The 21849-nt window shown below is 45.2% G+C and overlaps 1 protein-coding gene across 2 annotated transcripts; it reads right to left on the bottom strand.

Moving 5' to 3' along the window:
* Nucleotides 1-371: 371 nt before the first annotated feature.
* pdgfra (platelet-derived growth factor receptor, alpha polypeptide) lies at nt 372-20945 on the bottom strand. Of its 2 annotated transcripts, XM_024418766.2 has the most exons (28): nt 20678-20945; nt 17164-17242; nt 16526-16810; nt 16147-16410; nt 15590-15720; nt 14155-14317; nt 13446-13638; nt 13216-13331; nt 12751-13050; nt 12256-12656; nt 11960-12128; nt 11643-11832; nt 11310-11425; nt 10930-11056; nt 10506-10702; nt 9746-9840; nt 9468-9600; nt 8945-9049; nt 8394-8504; nt 7968-8121; nt 6189-6346; nt 5704-5819; nt 4858-4980; nt 4566-4677; nt 4313-4412; nt 3992-4097; nt 2570-2805; nt 372-2341 (listed from the first exon to the last, which is right to left on the bottom strand). In XM_024418766.2, exons 2-28 carry the CDS (start codon nt 17219-17221, stop codon nt 2200-2202), a joined length of 4401 nt encoding a protein of 1466 aa, XP_024274534.1. In that variant the 5' UTR covers nt 17222-17242; nt 20678-20945; the 3' UTR covers nt 372-2199. The 2 variants fall into 2 exon arrangements, with proteins under 2 accessions (XP_024274534.1, XP_042176262.1); XM_042320328.1 differs by lacking the exons at nt 15590-15720; nt 16147-16410; nt 16526-16810; nt 17164-17242; nt 20678-20945 and adding an exon at nt 15221-15512.
* Between the last annotated feature and the right edge of the window lie 904 nt (nt 20946-21849).

The raw sequence follows: 21849 nt of genomic DNA, 5'->3' as shown, positions 1-21849 counted from the left end.
TGGGAGAACTTGCACAATTGGTGGCTGACTAAATACTTTTTTGCCCCACTGTACTCTTGTGCATCCTCTCTCATAGTAGGTAATGAGGCAAGCATACTCCTCCACCTACTAACGAATTGACCCTCTCCTCGACCACTTATCAGTTTCTGAGTTAGAAAGAACAAGCACAACAAGTGGCAAGCCTTTAGAAAATCGGAAATGACGTCAGTCTGGTAAACTAACCCTTGACCCCTTATCTTACCTACCAAACCATAATTATAAACCGCCTCTATAAAAAGATATCGTTTAGTTTTACCAGTTTTTATCATGGAGAATGGTGTGTGTGTCAAACACAGATAGACAGACAGAAAAACAGATTTTCAAACAAGAGACACTATTAAATCATTTATTGAAATATAAATCATCTGAATGTACATAATGCATAATGAAACATTGAAACATGAGGATAACTTCCGGGTATTGGTGATAACTACCTATAATTATAGATACTGTACCGTGGATTATACTTCATACGTCTCTTCCCCCCACTTCTTCCACTCTACATTCACAACGCTGTTGCCATAGAGAGGAAACCTTCCAGAGCCAAACCAAGCCCTTCTCTCAACAAAAAGTCCAATCATTTCACACATCAAATACAAGGAAAATACAAAAAAGTGCTACAGTTTTAATGTGATCACAGAGAACATCACAGTCGACGGTAGAGACAGACGAAAGCAGTTGGACAGCTGGCAGGAAATACTGCAGGACTGAACATTAAACGTACACATAATGATGTATGTTGCTGACATCACGTTATGTGTAGAAAACTAGTGTATTTGACATTGGTACAACACCTGTACTTCTGTCTCTGTACAGGACAGCAAAATGGCTGTACATACGACATCAGCTAAATCACTGCTACCAATCAGAAGAACACATGCATAACGTCCTCTCTGATTTGGAAGATGTACCAGCTCCTTGGCTTTGAGAAGCATGAGATCTGTCAAACTGTCAAATCAGACGACTATGGTGTTTTTCTCACTTGTTCCCTTCCTTTATCTGCAGTGAATAACGCTCTGTGTTTATTATTAACATCAATTCATTACTATTATTACAATGGCATAAGCTCAAAGCTTGAAAACAACACATATTCTTGCATGCTGTACTAATGCACATAAATGTACTTTGGTCCAGGTTCAATGTCACTCATACTTAGCATGAGTTCATTTTACAATTTGAATAAACAAATTACCATTTCATAATTTACATAATGTAATGGTTTATGTTCTATGGAGTCTAGTTTTGGAAGTTAGTTTTATTCTTAATTTAAAACCCATATCGTCACCTTCCTCGACGCAGTATTAAAAAATATACATATTTATATATATATATATATATATATATGCGTGATAAGAAGTTTACATTTTTTGTTGTTGAACTGCTGCACTTAATTAGCTATTGACAACATATGCCATATAATTGCATATAAAAACATATACATAGTCCAGATGTTGTGCTTTTTAATCAAAGTATTACTACTGATTGTGCCAGCATCAGATATATTGGAGTTATAGATCATATGCTGCAGGTAGGTGAGTTGTGAAGTAAAGCTGTCTGTTGTGTAGCTGGCCTCGTACTGGTCTGTTTGCTGGCACTGGTGTGATGTGGTTTAAATAGTGGGTCTGTCTGTAGTGGTTCTGCATGGCTGAGATAAATTGCTGTTCATTCTGGGTCTTTGATTTTCACGCCTGATCCATTCTGATCCCTCCATCCATCCTTGCTTATGTTGCTGTTCGGAATGCCCATTACAATAAGGTTCTATACATTTATATAAAAATCTATCTTCCTCCATGTTCTCCTCATGTGCACTTAGTCCCATCCAAAACTGACCTTCTATAGAGACTCAGTAACCACAGGATAGTGGCGAGTCCTCAGTGTCCCATCTATCCATCTATCTATGCACGTCCCTCCAGCCCCACAGGGGGCGCTTTCTGAGGAGGGAACAGAAGGCATACCATGATCTGGCCACAGACTCATCCAAGCAGTGAAGTGGTTTTTCTCTGTCCTCCTAAGAGGACTGAAGGTGTGTGGGGTGGGGGATGAGGTGGGTTTGAGATAGGGGGTGGCGAGGACGAGTGGGTGGTTTAAGGGTCTATGTTCAGGTGTCTTTCCCACCAATATCCCCCTCTCTTTGGCAGGCTTTAGGTTTCTCCAGGCCTGTCACAGAAAGCTGTCCTCCACCAGCTCTGAGTCCAGACACATCTCATCCAATAGGGTGATGTCCTCCAGGGTCTCTCCTTCTCTCTTGGCCAGCGTGGAGCTGGAGCCCGACTCTATGGCACTCTCCTCAGACGTCTGAGAGCTACACAGGACAGAGAGGAGCAGGTTAGTGTTACTAAACAGCTAATGGGAGTAGATGGAGTATAGTATACAGGAGTGACCATGAGTTAAATAAGACAGGCATCTCACTTCCTGGATTTGCTAGACAGGACTAGCACATGTTTTGGTGTAAAACAGTGTTATCAATCTGTACCACTTGTAAGGGTCTGAAATGAAGATAGACATGTCTGACACTGAGGTGGTAGCCTACCTGTGGCGATTCCTCTTGCAGTACTCGTCATCAGACAGGGGGTCCAGGTCAGGAAGGGGGATGATGTAACCACTGTCAGAGCTGAGGCGCTGCTCGTCGAAGCCACTCTCCCTGTCTTTCGACTTGCCCTGGTTCTTATAGGTGATCCCAACGTAGGTGTCGTCATTCTCCACCTGGACCCTGGTCACTGCCGGGTGGTCACTCTTCAGGAACTCATGGTTCACCCTCTCGAAACACTGCACAATCAGAGAAAGAGAGGGCACAATGAACATCAACCTATCTAGTAGCATTGGAGCAGAATGTCTACAGTACCATGCAGAAAACGTTGCTATACGGCTAGCTGTTTCTAAAGCCAAGAGCACTGTGCATATAAAGGCAATACTTTTGGCCTGTACTAGTCAGAGTTCTTTAGTGCTCTGGTAACTCCCATACAGTACATCCAAAACAGCTGCGTCGGCTTCAGAAATCACAAAACTCAGAAATCTGATGAATCCTAAAACTGATATAACACGTGAACCAGTTCAACCAGCTGTCATTGGTATGTCTGTTCTCACTCAGTCCGTCTGTTGGCCTGGTGGTGAGACCCATACAGTGAACCACATTTCCCACCCCACCCTAGCCCAGCCAACCCCAATCAGAGGTGCTAAAATGGGAGCCAGCTCCTCCACTCTCCTGGGCCATTAAAGTAGAGTAGTGGGGAGAGGAGGAGGTTTGATGTGCCATGTGTGGCGTGCTGTTTAATTGGCTCGTTGCGGTTAGCCTAGCCGGTGGACGGAGGCGAGACCTAGGAGCTGGGGCTGCTGTTGCTGCGTCACTACAGTGGTTGGGGCTGGCCACTGACCACCAGCTGGAGCATTAGCATTCTAATCACCGCCAGGGCTGGGCTTTAACACAGCGGAAATGCACAGCGCCCACAGAAAATCACTCAGAAACACACTCGACTGCAGAACCCACAGAAACACACTCAACAGGCAGATCCCACAGAAACACACTCAACTTGCAGAGCCCACAGAAACACATTCAACTGGCAGAGCCCACAGAAACACACTCAACTGGCAGAGCCCACAGAAACACACTCAACTTGTAGAGTTGGGGGGAAGTGGTTAGAGTTTGTGAGCCTGGCTTTAGATGAACTTCTACACTTTATTAGTAATGTAGAACTATAACATGACCCAATGCTAGGGGGAGGAGAAAGAGGATGGTTGACACACTTACTCCGCTCCTGGTGAAAAATAGGATCGGTCAGGTAAGGTAAAAGAGGGATGAGACTGATAGAAAGGAAAATAAATTATAGGAGTGAAGAGTAGGTCCAAACGTCATCGGTCAGGGTCAGAAATGAAAAGGAGAGGAAGATTAGAAAGCAGGTGTGAGGAACCCTGTTAGAGGCCGTTAGGTCAGAGGTCATACAGTAGAGACACCCACCCTCTTGTAGCCGGAAGGCAGCAGTGAGGCCACGCTCTCACTCAGGCTGAAGAAGGAAGGCCTCTTCTCAGGCTCACTATTCCAACACTTCATCATCATCTCATACCTGGAGGAGGGAAAACACACTAGTTGAACAGATAGAACAGGACAAACAGTGCAGGGAGGAACAGCCATGGCATTGTAAATCACAGTTTAGTACTGTGCGTTCGACTTTTACAGCAGTAGTACATAGCCTTCCGTAGTGGTTTCAAATAGTGTTTTGGCATAATAATGTACACAACACAAGATGTAATTATTATACATAAAAATATATGTACATACACATCAGTGGGGGCATGCTCAGGTTTGGCCATCCTGTAGCCACTCTTGATCTTGTTGTAGAAGCTGGAGTCCACTACCATCCCTGGGTATGGGGTGCCACCTTTAACACAAACACACTGCCATCAGTACACCAGCAAACACCCGTATCACTGTCAACACACTGTATCTACACACTGATCTGGAGTCAGCCGTCTCCCTAACACGTTGTTGTTAATGTGTCACTGAAAAAGGTCAGGGGTCAGCTGAGTTTCACCTAGAGAGAAGATCTCCCAGAGGAGGATGCCGTAGGACCAGACGTCACTGAGGGTGGTGTACATGTTGTCAAAGATACTCTCCGGGGCCATCCACTTCACTGGCAGGAAGGTCTGTGGTCAACAAAGAGCGCAGATGGATCAAACACACTGCACGCGTATAACAGACACTACAATAGTGGACCATAATGGAGTGCTAACATGAACTAGCAGGGGACAAACCACCTTCACAGATACACGTCTAAGTTCATCAGGGTACACAAACAGTCAGTATCGTCCTAGAGGAAAACTCACGCTGCCTTTGGAGACGTAGTTGTTGTCGTGCATGATGTCTCTGGCCAGGCCAAAGTCACAGATCTTTACTATCTTCCCCTGAGAGAGCAGGACATTCCTGGCAGCCAGGTCCCGATGCACACACTACACCACAAAATTCAGCATTTCATTAATCTCAATTCAATCAGAACACACATTCTTTCCTTTTATTCTCTCTTACCTCCTTGTGTTTTACAGGGTGGCTTTATGTCAACAAGCCAGCCTAAGACACGGCCTTGACTGACCACTCCGGCCCAGAGTATATTCAAGGATAATAACTAGGAGGCTGTTATGAGGAGCTTATAACTGCTTTGTACTCAGTGTAATTCCAGCCTACTGGGTGTTCTATATAAAGACCTGGCCTGTCTCCTGAGCAGTGAGCTCAGCCTTCATAGGGCCGCTTATCACACAACCCCTGATTTAGCCAACCTCTTGGCTTTCACAGCTGTCATCAAGCACAACAGCAGCCCACAACCTGCCTGCCATCATTACCGTGGTTACTTCTGAAATGTACAGGGTTGACGTGGCAACCGACCCACTCCCTGCTGTGTACCAACAGAGAGGACAGAACCAGCTTGCCAGTGGCACCAGCTTCTCCTAAGCCAATGGAATCATGTCGCCACCACTTCCTTCTTTAGTTGCTAAGTCAGACTGTTAAAAGATGGATATGGTTTCCTAGGCTCACCTCTGTGTCTCTAGTTGATATCGTCACCTGTCTGTTGGGTAGCTATTCTATTGTATGACATCCTCCCCAGCCCACCGCACTGAACTAACATCATGTTACCAGTCCCTCTGATCTACAATCATTCCCAGCCCTTGGTCACTCACGTTCTTAGAGGATAGGAACTCCATGCCTCTGGCCACCTGGTAGGTGAAGCTGAGCAGGTCTGTGGTGCTGAGGCCCTCGTTACCATCCCCTGACAGCATGTTGTCCATCTCACTATCTGGATCAGGAAAACACACAGACACACAAACCCATTTAGCTTCAGTCGGTCTATGAGTGAGTGAATAAAGTGTTTGTATGTTTATGTGCATGTAAATATAGAACTGGTTGCTGTAACCTGTTTATTCCTAATGGCAGGGAGAACGAGGCATTATTATGTGTGCTACAATTACCCGCTCTATATGATTACAGGCCGGCCCAGGCAGGCCTACATACTGAGAAGGGTGGACCCCTCAACACAACCAGCACTGACTTAAACCCTGCACTTCAGCCAACGCAGCCAAGCCACACAGCGAGAGGGCAAGGAGAGTTAGATTAAGAGAGGAAGAGCAAAAGGGAAGAGAAGGAGGCTGTCAGACTGTGTACTCACCACCCTTCTGTGATGGCGGGTGGTTGTATTCGGACCTCTGGATGTCGGAGTACTTGGAGGCGTCACTCATCTCCAGCATGGGCACGTACTGCGTGGTGTCTGCCTGCTTCATGTCCATGTAGTCCCCTTTACCACTCTCAAAGGACAGGATCACATAGCTGCATGGCGACAGGGAGGGAGAGAGGGAGAAGGGGAGGTCGGGAGGAGACCAACAACAGACATGTTAGAGTCGCCATTGGTTCTCTAAGAAGGCCCAGTTTACTGTATGTTGTGAGGTTCCCTACATAGAGGGTGTGGTTGATGGTCAGGGTGGTTGAGATTAAATAGTGGTGTGGTCACACTCTGAAATGTGGTCATTGTGAGTCATCCGTCAACACAGATCAGCAAACAGAGAGGAGCTGGACAGAGACCATTAACAGGTACCAAACAAGAGTAATGTGATTAGCCTGAAAGCCGAGTACCACTTCAGACACAGATTTGATTAGTGGAAGACGCCAGACAACCCCCTCAGCCATGAGGAAGCCTGGGGTAGGGTTACGTTATGTTACTGAGTGAGTGCAGTAAAGTGCTGCGTCAATGAGACAGAATGACTGAGTGGGGTAAAGGAGGAGCAACTGAAGAGGGGGACACACGACAGAGGGGTGGGTGTGTGTGTCTGTGTCTGTGTTTCCTGGCCTGTGTGTGAGTGTGCGCTCCTGTGTATGTTTTCGGAGCTGATCCTATAGTCCAGCTAGCACACAATGTTCTGAGAACCATATGATTTTTAGAGCTTGGTTGAGAGTGTGGTTGTCCTATCATTAAGTTGCATACAACCTTCTGGGAATGGTGCAGGATACCCAGCTAGCACATAACATTCTGAGAACCATATGTTTCTTAAGTGGGAATTTCAGTACTTCATCATAACATTTCCTACAGGTTTCATCACGGTTCTATTTAAAGTGATGTTCTGAAATTGTTCAGAGAATGTTAATAAACAAATGTTCTTCTGTGAGAATTTCAGTTATTCAATATAATGTTTTCTGCAGGTTTCCTCATGATTATATTTCAAGTCATGTTCTCTGAACATTAAGAACATGTTCCATAAAAAAACACAAGAAAACATTAGTAACGTTCAAAGAACATTCTAAGAGTGTTATTTAAAACATAGACATTCTAATCTTAGCGTCAACAAGACTCTCTCTGTCCTCTGTGCTCAGGAGTGTTGGCCCGCCAACTAATTGGCCACACCTAATCTTAATGAGTGCTTGTTTCCTTTGAAATGGGATCGGTTTGCTCCTTCCTAGTGGCGCAGTGACTAATTCCATGGACAAAACACACAAGATCATAGGTTTGAATCTCACTGATGCTGTGCCATAATATTTTTTTTTATTTGTTTCCATGATTAATACCTAAGCAAATTCATTTCCATGTGTCTTATCTGTTCAAAACCGTTAACCTAAGCTAGCAAGGTTATTAATTCTTATTGAAACATGTTCTCAGAACATGATTTAATTACCTTCAAATAACCTCTAATTTACGTTCTCAGAACGTTAATAAAATCTCCCAGGAAAACTTTCAGGGAATCACAGTAAAATGTTCTCAGAACCTCCCTGCAACTTAAAAATCTACATTCCCAAAACTGGCTAAATGTTCACTTTCCTTTCTCAGAACATTTAAAAAACATTAAGTTTTACCAGTCAGGAAACGTATGTGTTCGTTCCCAGAACCAATGCGAAACCAAAAAAGTAGGTTGTCACAACTTCCAAGGAACCAAATGTGCTAGCTGGGATGTCTCTTTACCTCCTGCTGCTCTCGTCTGCAGGGTTGATGCCAAAGATGTCCAGGTCTTTCTTGGTCTTCTCTGGGTGCACGCTGACAAAGTTTTCTCTGTTCTTGTGCAGGTAGTTGACAAGGTCTCCATAGAAGCAGTACTCAGTGATGATGTAGGTGGGGCCTGCATGGGAACAGAACAAAGAGATAGAGACACAGGCATCAGTCTGCTGGCTAGTCTTATCAGAGGCTCGTAAAGGCTAAAAGCAACGTCAAGAGGGCAAGCTTTTACACTCATAAAAATCCTATTAAAATACCACATCCACCATCGGCTCAGAGAGAAATGGCAACTTCCCTTCTTGGCTATCAAAACTGTGTGTGTGTGTGTGTGTGTGTGTGTGTGCGTGCGTGCCTATACGCATATGTGTGTGCGCTCATTTGTGCGTGTGTAGTCACCTGACTTGGTACAGGCCCCAAGCAGGTTGACGATGTTGAGGTGAGGGCCCAGGTGAGTCATAATCTTCAGCTCTGACATCAGGGCCTGTTTCTCACTGGAGCGGGCCGTGGCTGCAACGAGAAACAAATCAATCACACCACAACTATCAGTCCATCACACACAAATCAATCAACTAATCAACAACACCCATCAATGCCTGCAATTGTTTCATCAATCACAACGTAAGGGAGCACACACACCGCACCGAATGTGGATCTGCCGTCCAGATGTGTGTGTTTTATGGACCACCCGCTGATGGACGTCTGACTGACAACATTTTCATGTGATTGTACGTGTAGAATCGGTTTGCACTCAGTTTACAAATTACGGCCGGCACTCCGTTCAGAGGTGCTAAGTACTCTCGGCCGGCAAAGGCTACCGGTGTGTCTGAGCCTAAAGGTATTGTTGTGACTCTGATGGTGTTCAAGGACACAGCTCTCTCCAGGCAATCTCCACAGGCCTTAATGATCCTCTCTATAGCTCTCTGTATAGCTGTCTGTGGTCAACTCACGTTTCAGCATCTTCACGGCCACCTTCATGACGGGCTGGGAGCGGCTGAGTCCGTATGCAGTTCCCTCCACCACCTTCCCAAACGCCCCAGAGCCCAGGATACGTCCTGCGGTCATGGCATACAATCAGTTAACATGGAGTGTAAACAAATACACAAACCAAGACAGGCAAGCAAACACACACACACACACACACACAGACAAAAACACACGTACACACGTCTGTCTCTGCCCTCTCATCAGTGACTTCCCCAGGTCCCCAGTGGTTGAGATTCTCTTTGATCAGTGAGTCACAACCCAAACCCTAGGCAGCACGTCCCAGCCACCCCTGTCTGCCAGGCCAGATGGCCTTATCACATCTTCACTTCAAAGACCAGAGGGAGACATCCAGACCACAGCCTGACCAGAACACGACCATCAGACCATGGTGCTGTGAACCTCTGACCACCCGAACGTGGTGATGTGACACTCTGACCAGAACATGACCACAGCAGGACCACAGAGGAAGCAGTGCAGCCGGCTCACCCAGTACGAGCCCATCACGAGAGAACTCCCATCTGGAGTCATAGGGCAGCTGCATGGGGTCCACGTAGATGTACTCATGACCATCAGGGCTCACTGACTCTATCACCCTCCAACGGATCTCATAGCGAGGCTTCTGGAGGACAGAGGACGTAGCAAAACAGATCAGTACCTAAGGCTCTAGGACACTTAAAGTGTAGATGAGTGAGGGAGTGAGTGAGTGAGTGAGTGAGTGGGTGGGTTTGTGCTTGTGTGTGAGGGGCATTGATCATCTGCTGTACCTGTTTCCAGATAATGACCAGAACAATGAGTGAGATGATGACAAAGACCAGCAGCACCAGGGCAGCAGCAGCTACAGTCAGCTCTGAGTGAGGGTCTGTTCAGGAAGAGAACCACCACACACACACATGAGATGGAGAGCACAACATGGAGAATGCCACAGAGAACAAAAATAACATGGAGAAATCAATGTAAGTCAATATGGGAATGTTAGTTTGATGAATTGAAAAACATCAAATGAGGTCAAATATGAAGAACTTCAACATGGCAATCCAAATACCCTATTTAAATTGTATAGTTCAGCATGCAGTCTCACACCCAATCAGCCAAACCAGTGGGGCCTCAAACGGTGTGTTGAAGGGATTAAGGAGATGGGCGGGGGGGGCACAGCTGGAGGGGCCAAATGGCTTAAACTACTGGGGATTCACTTTTCACAGTAAAAGTCTCCCAGGCTAACACACAGCTGCACAATGACAGTGTGGGACACGCTGCCCCACCACAGACAGCTTTACCAGACAGCTGCCTCAACACTGACAGCCCACCAAAGTCTCTTCAACGCCTATCACATTTCAAGTGTCACAAAGGGAAGCAACTACAGGAAGAAACTAGCTAGTAAAAGAGGAGACCACAGGAGGAAGAAAATATACCGCAGGCAAAATGGCAATCTAAGATACTGTAAATCTACTCACCACACTCTGCCAACCATGTTTGTTGTTTAACTGAAGGAAGAGGTAAGTGTGACTTAGTGAGTGTATGTCTCACCTTGTGACACCAGTTTGACCTCCCTGCTGACGGTGGCCATCTCGTTCCTGGCCAGGCAGCGAACAGCCAAGGTGTTCTCCAGATGCCCAAAGATCACCTGACTCTCCAGCTGGTTGTCCTGGTCGATGTGCGCTTCCACAGTGATCTCTGTGTTGTTGGTAGGCAGGGGCACCCACTCAGACGAGTCGTTGGCACAGCTGGACAGGGTAGAAAGGAAGGAAGGAAGGGTAAAGACATGAGACCAAATGATACCATGACATTGTCACATTGGGCATAGTAGCATATGAAGTGGCCAGGTAGAGGTGAACAATGTACAGTAGGTGTATGTGGATTCTAAGAAAAAAAACGGGCTATTGTTGGACTAAAAGAGATAGAATGGAGAGATGAAGAGGAAGAAGGCAGGGTCGTGAGAGTGTGCCCTTACTGTTTGATGTTCTTGCAGATGAACCACTCCACCTTAGGAGTGGGCATGCCTCCAGCGATACACACTACAGACTGGCCTGAGGCTGAGCCATGGTGGAGGTCCATCAGGTCCACAATGACTGCAGGCACTGGACACAGACAGAGGGAACAGGGGGTCAGACCACCATACAGACACAGACAGAGGGAACAGGGGGTCAGACCACCATACAGACACAGACAGCGGGAACAGGGGGTCAGACCACAATACAGACACAGAGAGAGTGGGAACGAGAGAGAGAGGTGGGTAAAAGAAAGAGAGTGTCAGGGAGTATGGGAGCCCTGTTAGGTCAGTAAAATAAAGGTCAATCCAAATGAAGTGGTTGGAGCATTCCTCTGCTTCACCTTTGACCTGCAGGCTGAAGTTGTGGCTGTGGGTCTGGTTCCCGTTCTGCACTCTGATGGTGTAGTTTCCACTGTCCTCCTCTTTGGCCCGAATCAGGGTCAGAACACTCTGGTACCTACAGAGTCCAAACAACATGTATGATTACACTCTAATCATGGCAACCATGAGCACGCTGTTAAGTCTGTCACGAGAGACTAGTTCCACTAACATCGCACAACAACACCAGACTTTAATAATAGCCATGATCTTGATCTTGCTGACCTGAACATGTTATTAGCCAATGAGTGTAGTGTGCGAGTATTTAGGTGTTGTTGAGTGGCAGTCTTTCTCACCTGGTCTCGCTGACCTGCCGGAGGCTGGTGGTTATCTCAGCCGCCACGTCGTTGAGAGGGAGGCCATCTTTGAGCCATGTGACCTGAGCGCTGGGAAAGGAGTCAATGTCAGCCTGGAACTGTCTGACCTCATCCAAATCTGCTGACTCCTGTGAACTGAACGCCGGGCGCAGCGACACGAATGGCCTCTCTATCAGGACAGAAAATGGAGACAGAACCATTAATACATTATGTAAAGGTTACAGGTACTTATAGCAAGATGATAAACCAAGATTATTGCCTTGTTATTAGGTAAATAAACAGTGACACAAACGTACCATAGACAGTGATGGCCAGCTTCTTGGTCTGGTTCTCGTTGCTGATGATGTCAGTGATGGAGCAGACATAGATGCCACTGTCTTTGGCTGAGGCCTGGGGGACAGTCAATGTGTACTGGATCTCCTGGTCCCTCTTATTCTCACGCACCGACTTCAAGCCCCGGTCCACCTGACACACACACAGACACACACAAGTTATACCCATTTATAATTAAACAAACAAATGCATTTTAAAATGAGTCAATGAATTTCCTCTCCAATAAGAGAATAATAATTATGTATGTGCTTTTGTTTACCAGTTTTCCAGGGTACTTCCAGTGGTCTTCCAGTATCTCAGACCCCCGGGCCACACAAATGACAGTAATGGTGTCTCCCACCAAGAGGGCTGTCTTCTGGGCCTTCAGCTCCACACGCAGCTCCGACCCCCCTGCCCAGCCGTGGACGATGTACTCCTCACTGAGGTGCTCCTCTCCGTTGACGAGGGCCTTACAGACGTAGGTTCCTGCGCTGAAGAAGCCCACGGCACCCCTCTTGCTGTCGTAAACCACCATGGGCACGGCCTGCTGGGTATCAGCGTTGACCAGGGTCACATTGGCACCGGGGTCTGATACGCGACACTGGATCTCCATCTCATCATGACCATTCAGGACGTGGTTTCCAAAGGGCACCAGCGAGGGTACGAAGGGCACCTCTGGATCTGAGGAAGAGAGAAGAGGGCATGGTAAGTTTCCTATAATACAAATTGCTAGCACACATGTAAATCCAGCACCACAGTGCTGTCTTCCCTATACCTGGCACATATATGTAGATGCTGCTGTCCTCTCCTTCCTCAGTGGAGTTCCCTCCTTTGTAGAAGCAGGTGTAGAAGCCAGTGTGCCCTGCTGTCGCGTTCTCTACGGTAACAGTGGTGATGAACAGGCCGCTGTTGTCCTCCTCGGTCTGCTCCGATAGGTAGACGGGCGTGTCCCAGGCCAGCTCGGCCTCGCCCCTGCAGGTCAGGGTGAAGGGGGTGTGGAGGGGAACAATCCACTCCTCTCTCTGGGGGAACAGCACTGGCGCTGAGGCTGGCTGGAACAGTACTGGGCCTGATTCTGGAAGACACACACACAGGCAGACAATGTCATATTTAGGACGATACTGAGATAACACACACATTGACGTATTCCGTTGCTAACACATTTGAAGACACAGAAACATAAATGCATGTTCACACACATGTAGAAGTGCATTTTCATTTGGCTTGAGGTTATTCTCACCTTTCACTTTGAGGGTGAAGGAGAACTGGGCAGTGTGAGCGCTGCTGAGGACCACGACGGTGTAATTCCCACTGTCCTTCTCTAGTGACTGCCGAAGAGTCAGAGTGCTCTGATAGCTGAGAGATGGGCAGAGAACCACATAGCTCAGTGCAGCACACACCACACAAAGCTCCAAAGACACACAGACACACAGACACCGGCGTTGCTATATACAAATGTTATGATCTTACTGGTTGCCCGCCAGACGTCTGGTCTTGGTGAGGAAGTAGCTGTTCTCAGTGATGGCGATACCGTCTTTCAGCCAGGTGACTTTAGGAGCAGGGAAGGCTTCAATACTGATGGTGAATTCTGTGTCCTCCATCATACTGACAAACTCCACCGCTCCAATCCCACTGTGGTCCAACATCACAAAGGAGTTCTCCTCTACAGAGAGGGGTGCAAAAGAGAGGAAGTAGAAGAAAGAGAGAGGAAGAGGGGGGACACCCCAAAGGAAGGACAAGAGAAACCGAAAAAGAGAAATGAAAGTCTGGCACACATCTGTTGAAGCCATCCCATAAAGCATCGGGGCTGATGATGAAAGCAGAGGTGTGCCTCGACTCTACTGTAGGGAGACTGTAGAACCCCTTCCCTCTAGCGCCTCATACTGACACTGACCGGCACGATGAATTAACTCTACGCATTCATGTGAATTCAATGAGACTACTTCTAAAGACTCCAACCAAATATCAGCTGGATTCCAATACATCTTTAAAAAATCCCAAGTCGTTTCTGTTTAATGCATCTACAACTAAGTGGTATTGGTAATAAATATACATGTTTTTGAAGGATAGGCAATGTCTTAAGACAAAATGTCTACAATGCATGCTTTGACTGGCGATAAACATCTCTCATATTTTTCCAATAACAATTTGAATTGGCCACAAGGACGAGCGAGCGTACCGAAGACAGTGACAGCCACCATGTTGGCTCTGATCTCTCCACTGAAGTTGTTGGTGATAGAGCACTCATACACCCCACTGTCCTGAGAGGAGGCTGCTGGGATACTGAGGGTGTAGACCACTCTATCAGGCAGAGCCTGCTTCAACTGGACTGCATCCACAGCCTAGATAGAGGAACAAGAGGACACGAGATTAAAACCACTGTAGACACAAACACACATACACACGCACACATGCATACACACAAACACAAACACTTTAGGAAATAAAATATCTTGTCTCTATACTCTTCTCCACCTTTTTACAGGTTTAGTGTTTCATTCTGTATGTCAGAGCAGCAGGTCTCTCTGTCTGTCTGTGAGCTGATGGTTAAAACACGTGCTGGTCCACAGGAGATAAATCAGGACCCAAGGCTTTTAAAAGCCTGTAATTGCAACTGAGACTAAAGCCAAGAGTCAGAAGTCCTGAGTTCTAGTTACCTTAACTGTCTCTGGAAAAGGGCTTGGAGTAATCCCACCACTAAAACAGACGCTCTGTCACAATGCCATGCAGGGATTACCGAACAGTGCACACAAAGATGGCGGTGACACCGTACATTTTAATCAACATAGACACTTCAGACAAAGTCTCTATCCACTACCCATACTACTATCATATACACTGGCACACAAACTTAAATGAACTAAATGACGCACGACTATACACACGAATGGACACACTCTCATTACCTCATATAAACATGCCATTGACCTAACACACACTCAATGCTCAAACACATCCACACACATCCTACGTTCACTGGGGTTACGAGGAGGTGGGGGCGCATATCTCCTCTACACATCCAGAGGTCACAGAGGTCACGTGATTCACTGTTTCCCCTCTCCTTTGAACTTCCTTCTTGCTTCTACCCGTTTGCCCTGTTTTTGAACAAACAACTGTCTCACTCCTTCCCTCTGTCTGACTGGGGTTATGATGATGATGCACTATACTATCCATGATGCACCATTTGGCTCCAGCCCTGGTAATGGACATGGCACTGAGATACAGCTGTACTTAGTGACACATACCTTTAACAACTAAGGCCCATCCATCCTCAGAGTTATGTTACGCGGACCCACACTGTGCCTGAGCCCAAGCCATTCATCACTACAAGAAGACTGGGGAGATGAATCAGACGTAGTGACACCAAGAGGGATAAAGGATGGAAAGAGAGAAGGAGAGCTGGATCGAGAGACAGAAGGAGACATACTTAGGAGGGAAGAGAAGTGGGCTATGGAGAACGGACGACAAGGAGATATAGATATTATTAAAAGGGAGGCAAGAGAGGAGGCCAACACGGGAGAGGAAGTAGAGGAAAGGGGGAGGGTGTGGGAGGAGTGACAAACACCGACAGACAGAGAGACAGAGTGAGACGGAGAGAGGGATAAGGCCCTTGCCTGTTTCATGGGGTGAAGCCACTGCTGCTGGTAGGGCAGTCCTGGAGGTGCCACACAGGTGATGTTGAAGGGTTCCCCCAGTCTCACTGCCTCCTCGCTGGCCTTCACCTCCACATGGAAGTCCTCCATCACTGTACAGACCACCACGGGAGGAAGGAACAATATGGTCAACAGGAACAATACAGTCAACAGGGACAATATGGTCATCTACAGGTCCCTGCATGGTCAACTGCTCCCCCTGACAGCCATGAGGTCATCCCCCTCTCAGAGTTCACTGCAGGCTGATGCCATCACACTCTCTCCGTCTGTCTGACAACAACCATGTGAAGTCATCTCCCCTGGTACTAATGACATGATGTCATTAATTCAATGCAGTCAGATCTCTCTCTCTCTCTCTCTCTCTCTCTCTCTCTCTCTCTCTCTCTCTTAAACAAAGACAGTTTTTCAAATAATAAAATATATGTTTTTATCCAAAGCGGCTTATAGCCATGTATACATACAACCAATGTGATATGACAACTAAGCAGCGCAGTCAAATCATCCACATCTGGACATACGTTTGTTGTCCTTCACGGTGTAGATGTCACTGGTCATTGTCACGCCGTTCACGATGGTCTCACAGACGTAGAGTCCAGCGTCCAGGTTGCCAATGAAGCCGATCTTGTTGTCATAAGCAGCGTCCACCTCTACTCCACTGGGAACACTCTTTAGGACCACCGGGGATCGAGGGTCTGACACCCTGCATGGGATGATGGTTTCACCAGGATAGACTAGAACTACCATGCTACCTGGCTCCTCGGGCACGAACGGAACCTTGGGATCTGCACAAGGCAAAACAAGTTTGTTCGGTCAAAAAAACTGCAAGCTATGGGAAGTAGAATAGAATGGAATAAAGTGATGGTGCATGGAAATGACAACCATTTCCACCAAATTTACCTGGGACAAAAACGTATATGACTGCTTCATTGTCTTCATCATCCTCTTCATCGCCCTCTTCGTCTTGGTATTTGCAGATGTAATATCCGGTGTGTGTCACGGAAGCGTTATAGATGAAGAGCGTGGCCATGTAAAATCCAGGCAAAACGAATGTGTTGACCGGTAAGGGCTCGACCCAAGCAACGTTCCTTTTACTAGTGCAGCTGATGTTGAAAACAGAGAGTGGCTCGAGAACAAACTCATCTTCAGTTGATACAATGGTCGGTGGCGTCAGTCCGCAGGTAACTAAAGGAAAGCGCAACAGTTCACTGAACGTCCATAGGGTAATCAATACAAAAACATACAGGTTTTTAACAGTGATAAAACTAAAACTAAAAGGCAGATTGTTTTGTTTCGCAACAGAATCTGACTAATGAACACACCCAGAGGTGTATTAATTACATCTTGGAACAGAAACCGTTTACTGTTTAAGAACCAAACAGATCAAACGGAAAACAAAATGAGGAGGGATCTACCTGAATTTGTCCAATATAAACTCTAGTTTTCGTTGCAAAACATTTTCCTTTTGGAGTAAATGTTTTAATGAATACACCCCCAGGTGATAGAAAGGTTTTCACTTATTTAAATGAGCCTCTTACCCGATAACAATCCAAACAAGACCACCCCAATGATGAGACATCTCTTCATTTCATCCATGGTCACGGATGGTTCATTCAGCTGGAAGAGTAGAAACACAGGCAGGTCAAACATGGTTCCACCAGATGTTGCAAAAACAAAACTATCAGCCTAGGCGAAGAGAAAATACATTGACTCATGGTAGAAGATACCTATGTCTTTTTGGAAAACATTGCAATTTGCTCAATTCAAATCAATAGGTGGACTTGTATTGCTCCAGCACAGCATTTAGACTGGCTGTCCTTCTCCTTTCTCCAGTTGTAACTGTGGCAAGCCAGGTCTTGTAAAGGGCACAATGAGTCAATGATTACGCTGGTTTGTTCTTGGGAGATGTTTAATAAAACATTGGATATGGTTGAATAGCATAGGGGCCAAGGTTAAAAAATAAATGCAGGCACTGAAGTCGCTAGGGGGCGACATAGTACATGTTTTGCTTGCATCAGGCATCTTCTGACTGTAAATTCTTTCTCCAGCAGGAAAGTTCCTTTGTTCCATGTCATCTAGTCCCCTCAAAAGGAATATTATATTTCTGTGGCTAGGTAGGCTACAAACTTGCAGACTGTATTTGTCTTCTCCATACAATGCACATTAGTAGCAGCAACATGAGTTGGATGTGCATTAGGCTATATAGAACTACAGAAATTGTGTGCTCCTTCTCTTCTTATTGCTTTGACATTTTTAAATCTGGCCTTCTCTATTTTCAATTTGATTGATTTACCTGCCTAATCTAGCACCCTGGCCTTTCAAGTGAATTTTAGAGTTACCAGTACCACCCGTGAATGTGTTTGCTAGTGACAGAGACATGGTTGTTGAATTCATTCATGTTCAGTACTGTGGATTTCACTAATTGAGATCCTAAGTGACTATGTTATCATTAAAATTGTAATAGTTAAGATAATTAATATTCATAAGGCCTTCTTTAGAGGGCCTAGTTTTGCCCTAACACAGTAGTCTAAGCTCTTAGTTCAGAGGCTGCATCAGGCGTGCCTGTTACATCATGATGCCTTGCAAAGAGATGTGTAATTCCTATTAGAATACAGACAGAACTGTAATATCTAACTTTTTTAATTTTATGACTGCTAGGGTTGGATAGACTACTACATCTAAACTGGAACAACAATTTCAGTAACGAATCGTTTAGAAAAATGTATGTTATTCATATTTGAGTAGAATAACATTAATAAATCAATCAATGTACATGCAAAAACATAGATATTGAAGCAAACAATTTGAAAAATTAACCTGTAATATAGTATGCTGGGAAATATGATAATGATGCGTGTGGTTTTGGTTCAACTCTGTATTGTTAACGCCAACACTGGGCTTCTTTTATGCCACTGAATGTTAAGTTAACCCTTTACAGTGTTAATGTAACTCGTGAATCAACACTAGGAATGTTACACTGACAAATCAACACTAGTTAACACTGGCCAATTGTCTGAGTGCTATGAAAGGGACACATCTGCAGGCTTCAGTACATTTAAATAACATTTTAGAATTCCAAAGAACTGTAGATGCCACGTCAAGAACCCCACACTTAAGTCAAAGGTTATTTATCGTGCAAGAGTTATCCAAGGAACCTTAAGAGCTGAGGAAGAACCATTTAAGAACCTTTATGTTTTTCAGTGTTGGCTTGTAAAACCAAGCAACTCGACCAATATAGGTTTTTGAGCTGTTAAATAACTAATCTAGGTTTAATCTAGTTTGCCGTTTGGTCATGTTCTGGTCAACAGACATTTTCCTGGTCTGTGTGTTATCTGTCTGTCTGTGATATTTCGGACCCTGAATTCCATCAGCAAATGATCAGAGACAGACGCAACTCCAAGCAGAGGCGCGCGCTCAACGCTGAAAACATTGGAAACATGAATGCAGTCTACCAGTTTTACTCTAATCTATTCTTTGTTTTAAACACATTTGTGACTATAGGATAATTATTTTAAATTATCTACTAATTGTTCTATTCTCCCATTGGGGCGATTAAAATAGTCTACATTATTTTTGTATCCATTATCAAAATCCCTTTTGTCTTATAACAGTTTGCTGCTACTTTGACTGTAAGAGAGTTGTTTGTGCGAATCCGCTCTGTCTCATCCCGGACTGGCTAATTATGACTGGCAAATCAAACCCAGGGTTAGAGAGCCTGTAATTAAGAGCCCTCCCTGAAGAGAAGTCTGTAAGACAAACATTAGCGTGAGAATCCTGACTAATATACTTCAACACTTTTGCGCACATCGTTGGTGCCGGACATTTCCTATCCAGCCTGTTGTGCAAATGTACCGCTTGTCCGCTGGTTCTCCTCTCCCCTATTTTCCTCACCCCCACCAACAGTACAGTCCCAACAAATGTGCAGCCTACCAAACGCGCCGTTCTGGGCTTGACACTTTGGAGCAACAGCTGAGGGAGGGATGTTCAGCTCACTGTCCTCCACAGACACTTAAACTGTTAAATGCAATCCCACGTGTGCAGAATTGATTTCCATGGGAATATAGCAGAGAGATTTATAAAGATAGCATTTCGAAATGAAGAGGGTCATTGAGGCAAGCAAGGCAGTGAGTTTCACTGATGAAAAACTTTAACTGTTCTATCTGTTCGAAATTTGACTTTCGTGCAGCGCTCAACTCACTTATTTAAATCTTAAGAAATATAGTGCATCATTCAATTGTGATCTAATTATGAATACTTTTCTTGGTGACAATATGCGTGTAGGCTTTTTGCATTTTGTTGTCTGGCGCACTGAAATTACATCCAACCAGGAATGGGGTCCCCCTTACCCTACTTTTTTTTGTAGTGGGTCTCAAAATGACTCTTGTGTCTAACTTAAAATCCGATCGGCTACAGCCTGTTTCCCATCTCAGAAAGCAAATCCCAATACACATTATTCCATTTAATTCCACACATTCCAAGCGCAGAAACGAAAATAACTTGAAATCCAATTTCCAATGTGTTTCCCATTAGATGAGAGGGCAGGCAGCGCTATCCCACAATGGAGGCTCAGTTCTCGAGGTGACACCTCCAGCAGTAAGGCCGAAATCGAGCGTTTATATCCAGTCGAGGTAGCAACATTTCTCTGCTCGGCATCCCGGGTGAGACCATATGTTGCATGGAAAACTGAATCCCGTTCAATGCAGAAAGAAGTAACACATAGCCTGCAAGCTAATGCATCTTCAAAGTTTAAACACGTTTTGTGAAATGTTTCCTCGTAGCGAAATTAGGATAATAAAAAGCCCCCAAAGTGTGATGGATGGATCCGGTCTAATGAATAATTTCTTATCAGGAAAAAAAATCACAATGTTGTGCCATAATAAAAAGCTAGGCTATTTTGTGAATTTTCACATAGGACATATTCAACTGGCCTAAAAGTGGTTTAGTAACTTAAAAAAAAAAATCAGATAAAAATGATCTCAATTAATAGGATTCTTGAGAAAATTAAAGTTTGCAAAATTGAAAAAGATTAGCTAATTTGTCTAAAATACAAACCTTTTAAATTCCCTTGGATTATGCGTCTCGATGATAAATCCCAGTAGAATTAAATCAGGAGCATAAAATCACTCCTGTGAGGGCTCCTCTCAGCGAAGGCTCCTCTCAGTGAAGGCTCCTCTCCTCAAGTGTAGTAGTAGTAATCCAATGGCCACGATCCTTCACTCTGAGAGCTAGCATATGTGCACCCCTCCGTCTGCGTCCACGACCGCGCTCACAAATGCGCTTGAGCTACAGCGACCTGTAATTGATTCAACGTTACAGTCCATCCTTCCCAAAAAAAACTAATCGTCTGGCTCAAAGTAAATAACTCTCAGGAAATGACCCCCTCTACTCCGCTCCAGCATGTGGTTCCTTTCAAAATAAGAGTCCTAGCTGTTTTCTCAGTGAGACTGGAGCGGGAGTCAGATTTCTCTGCTATGTAGTGATGTAGGAAAGGGGGAGAAATAAGAATCCGGTATAGAGACTATTGTAGAAGGAAAGCACGCAATATACATTTGAGTTATCAAGCGACATTTCGCAAACGGAACACACTTTCAAATGTACAAATATGACCAGGGTTGTTTTATTAATTATTAAGATGGCCTATGTTTAAAATAAGTCAAATAAATGTGATTGTCGTACACATGTAATTAAATAGTAACAATAGTATACTAATAGGTTGTATTTGGAGAGTTTTGGTCTAACACTAGTATAGCCTAGAGATCATCGGCACTTTTCAAAACCCGAAATGTGGAAACATGAGCGTCCAAGCCTCCATAGCGCATAGGGGGCGCTCCAACACCATGAACTACACAACTCAAATCTCCCTCTCTCCCTCTCTCTCTCTCAACCAGATATTTGCTTCATTTAACTCTCAGATAGAATAACTTCCAGTCATTCTTGTTTTTTGGGCAATAGCTTATAAAGAAAAACAACACAATTATAGTTGCTTTGTTGGCAGATTTGGCACACCATTGCCCCAGTTTACGGACTCTGTGAAGGTGATATGTGACTCCCTGCCTCACCCCAGACATGAAGCTATCCTAACAGACACACAGGATAAAGGGTCATTATGAATTTATATCTCACTGCACTCAGCGATACGGAGCCAGGTCAGACGACCAGGCCGGTTGACCTGGCTTCTCTCTCAGCGGCACTTCCAGCGGTGCCCCGGCCCGCACCGCAGCGCT

The sequence above is a fragment of the Oncorhynchus tshawytscha genome, linkage group LG01, assembly GCF_018296145.1.
Source record: "Oncorhynchus tshawytscha isolate Ot180627B linkage group LG01, Otsh_v2.0, whole genome shotgun sequence".
In the NCBI taxonomy this organism is placed as follows: domain Eukaryota; kingdom Metazoa; phylum Chordata; class Actinopteri; order Salmoniformes; family Salmonidae; genus Oncorhynchus; species Oncorhynchus tshawytscha.
This window is presented reverse-complemented; position numbering and strand designations above follow the sequence as displayed.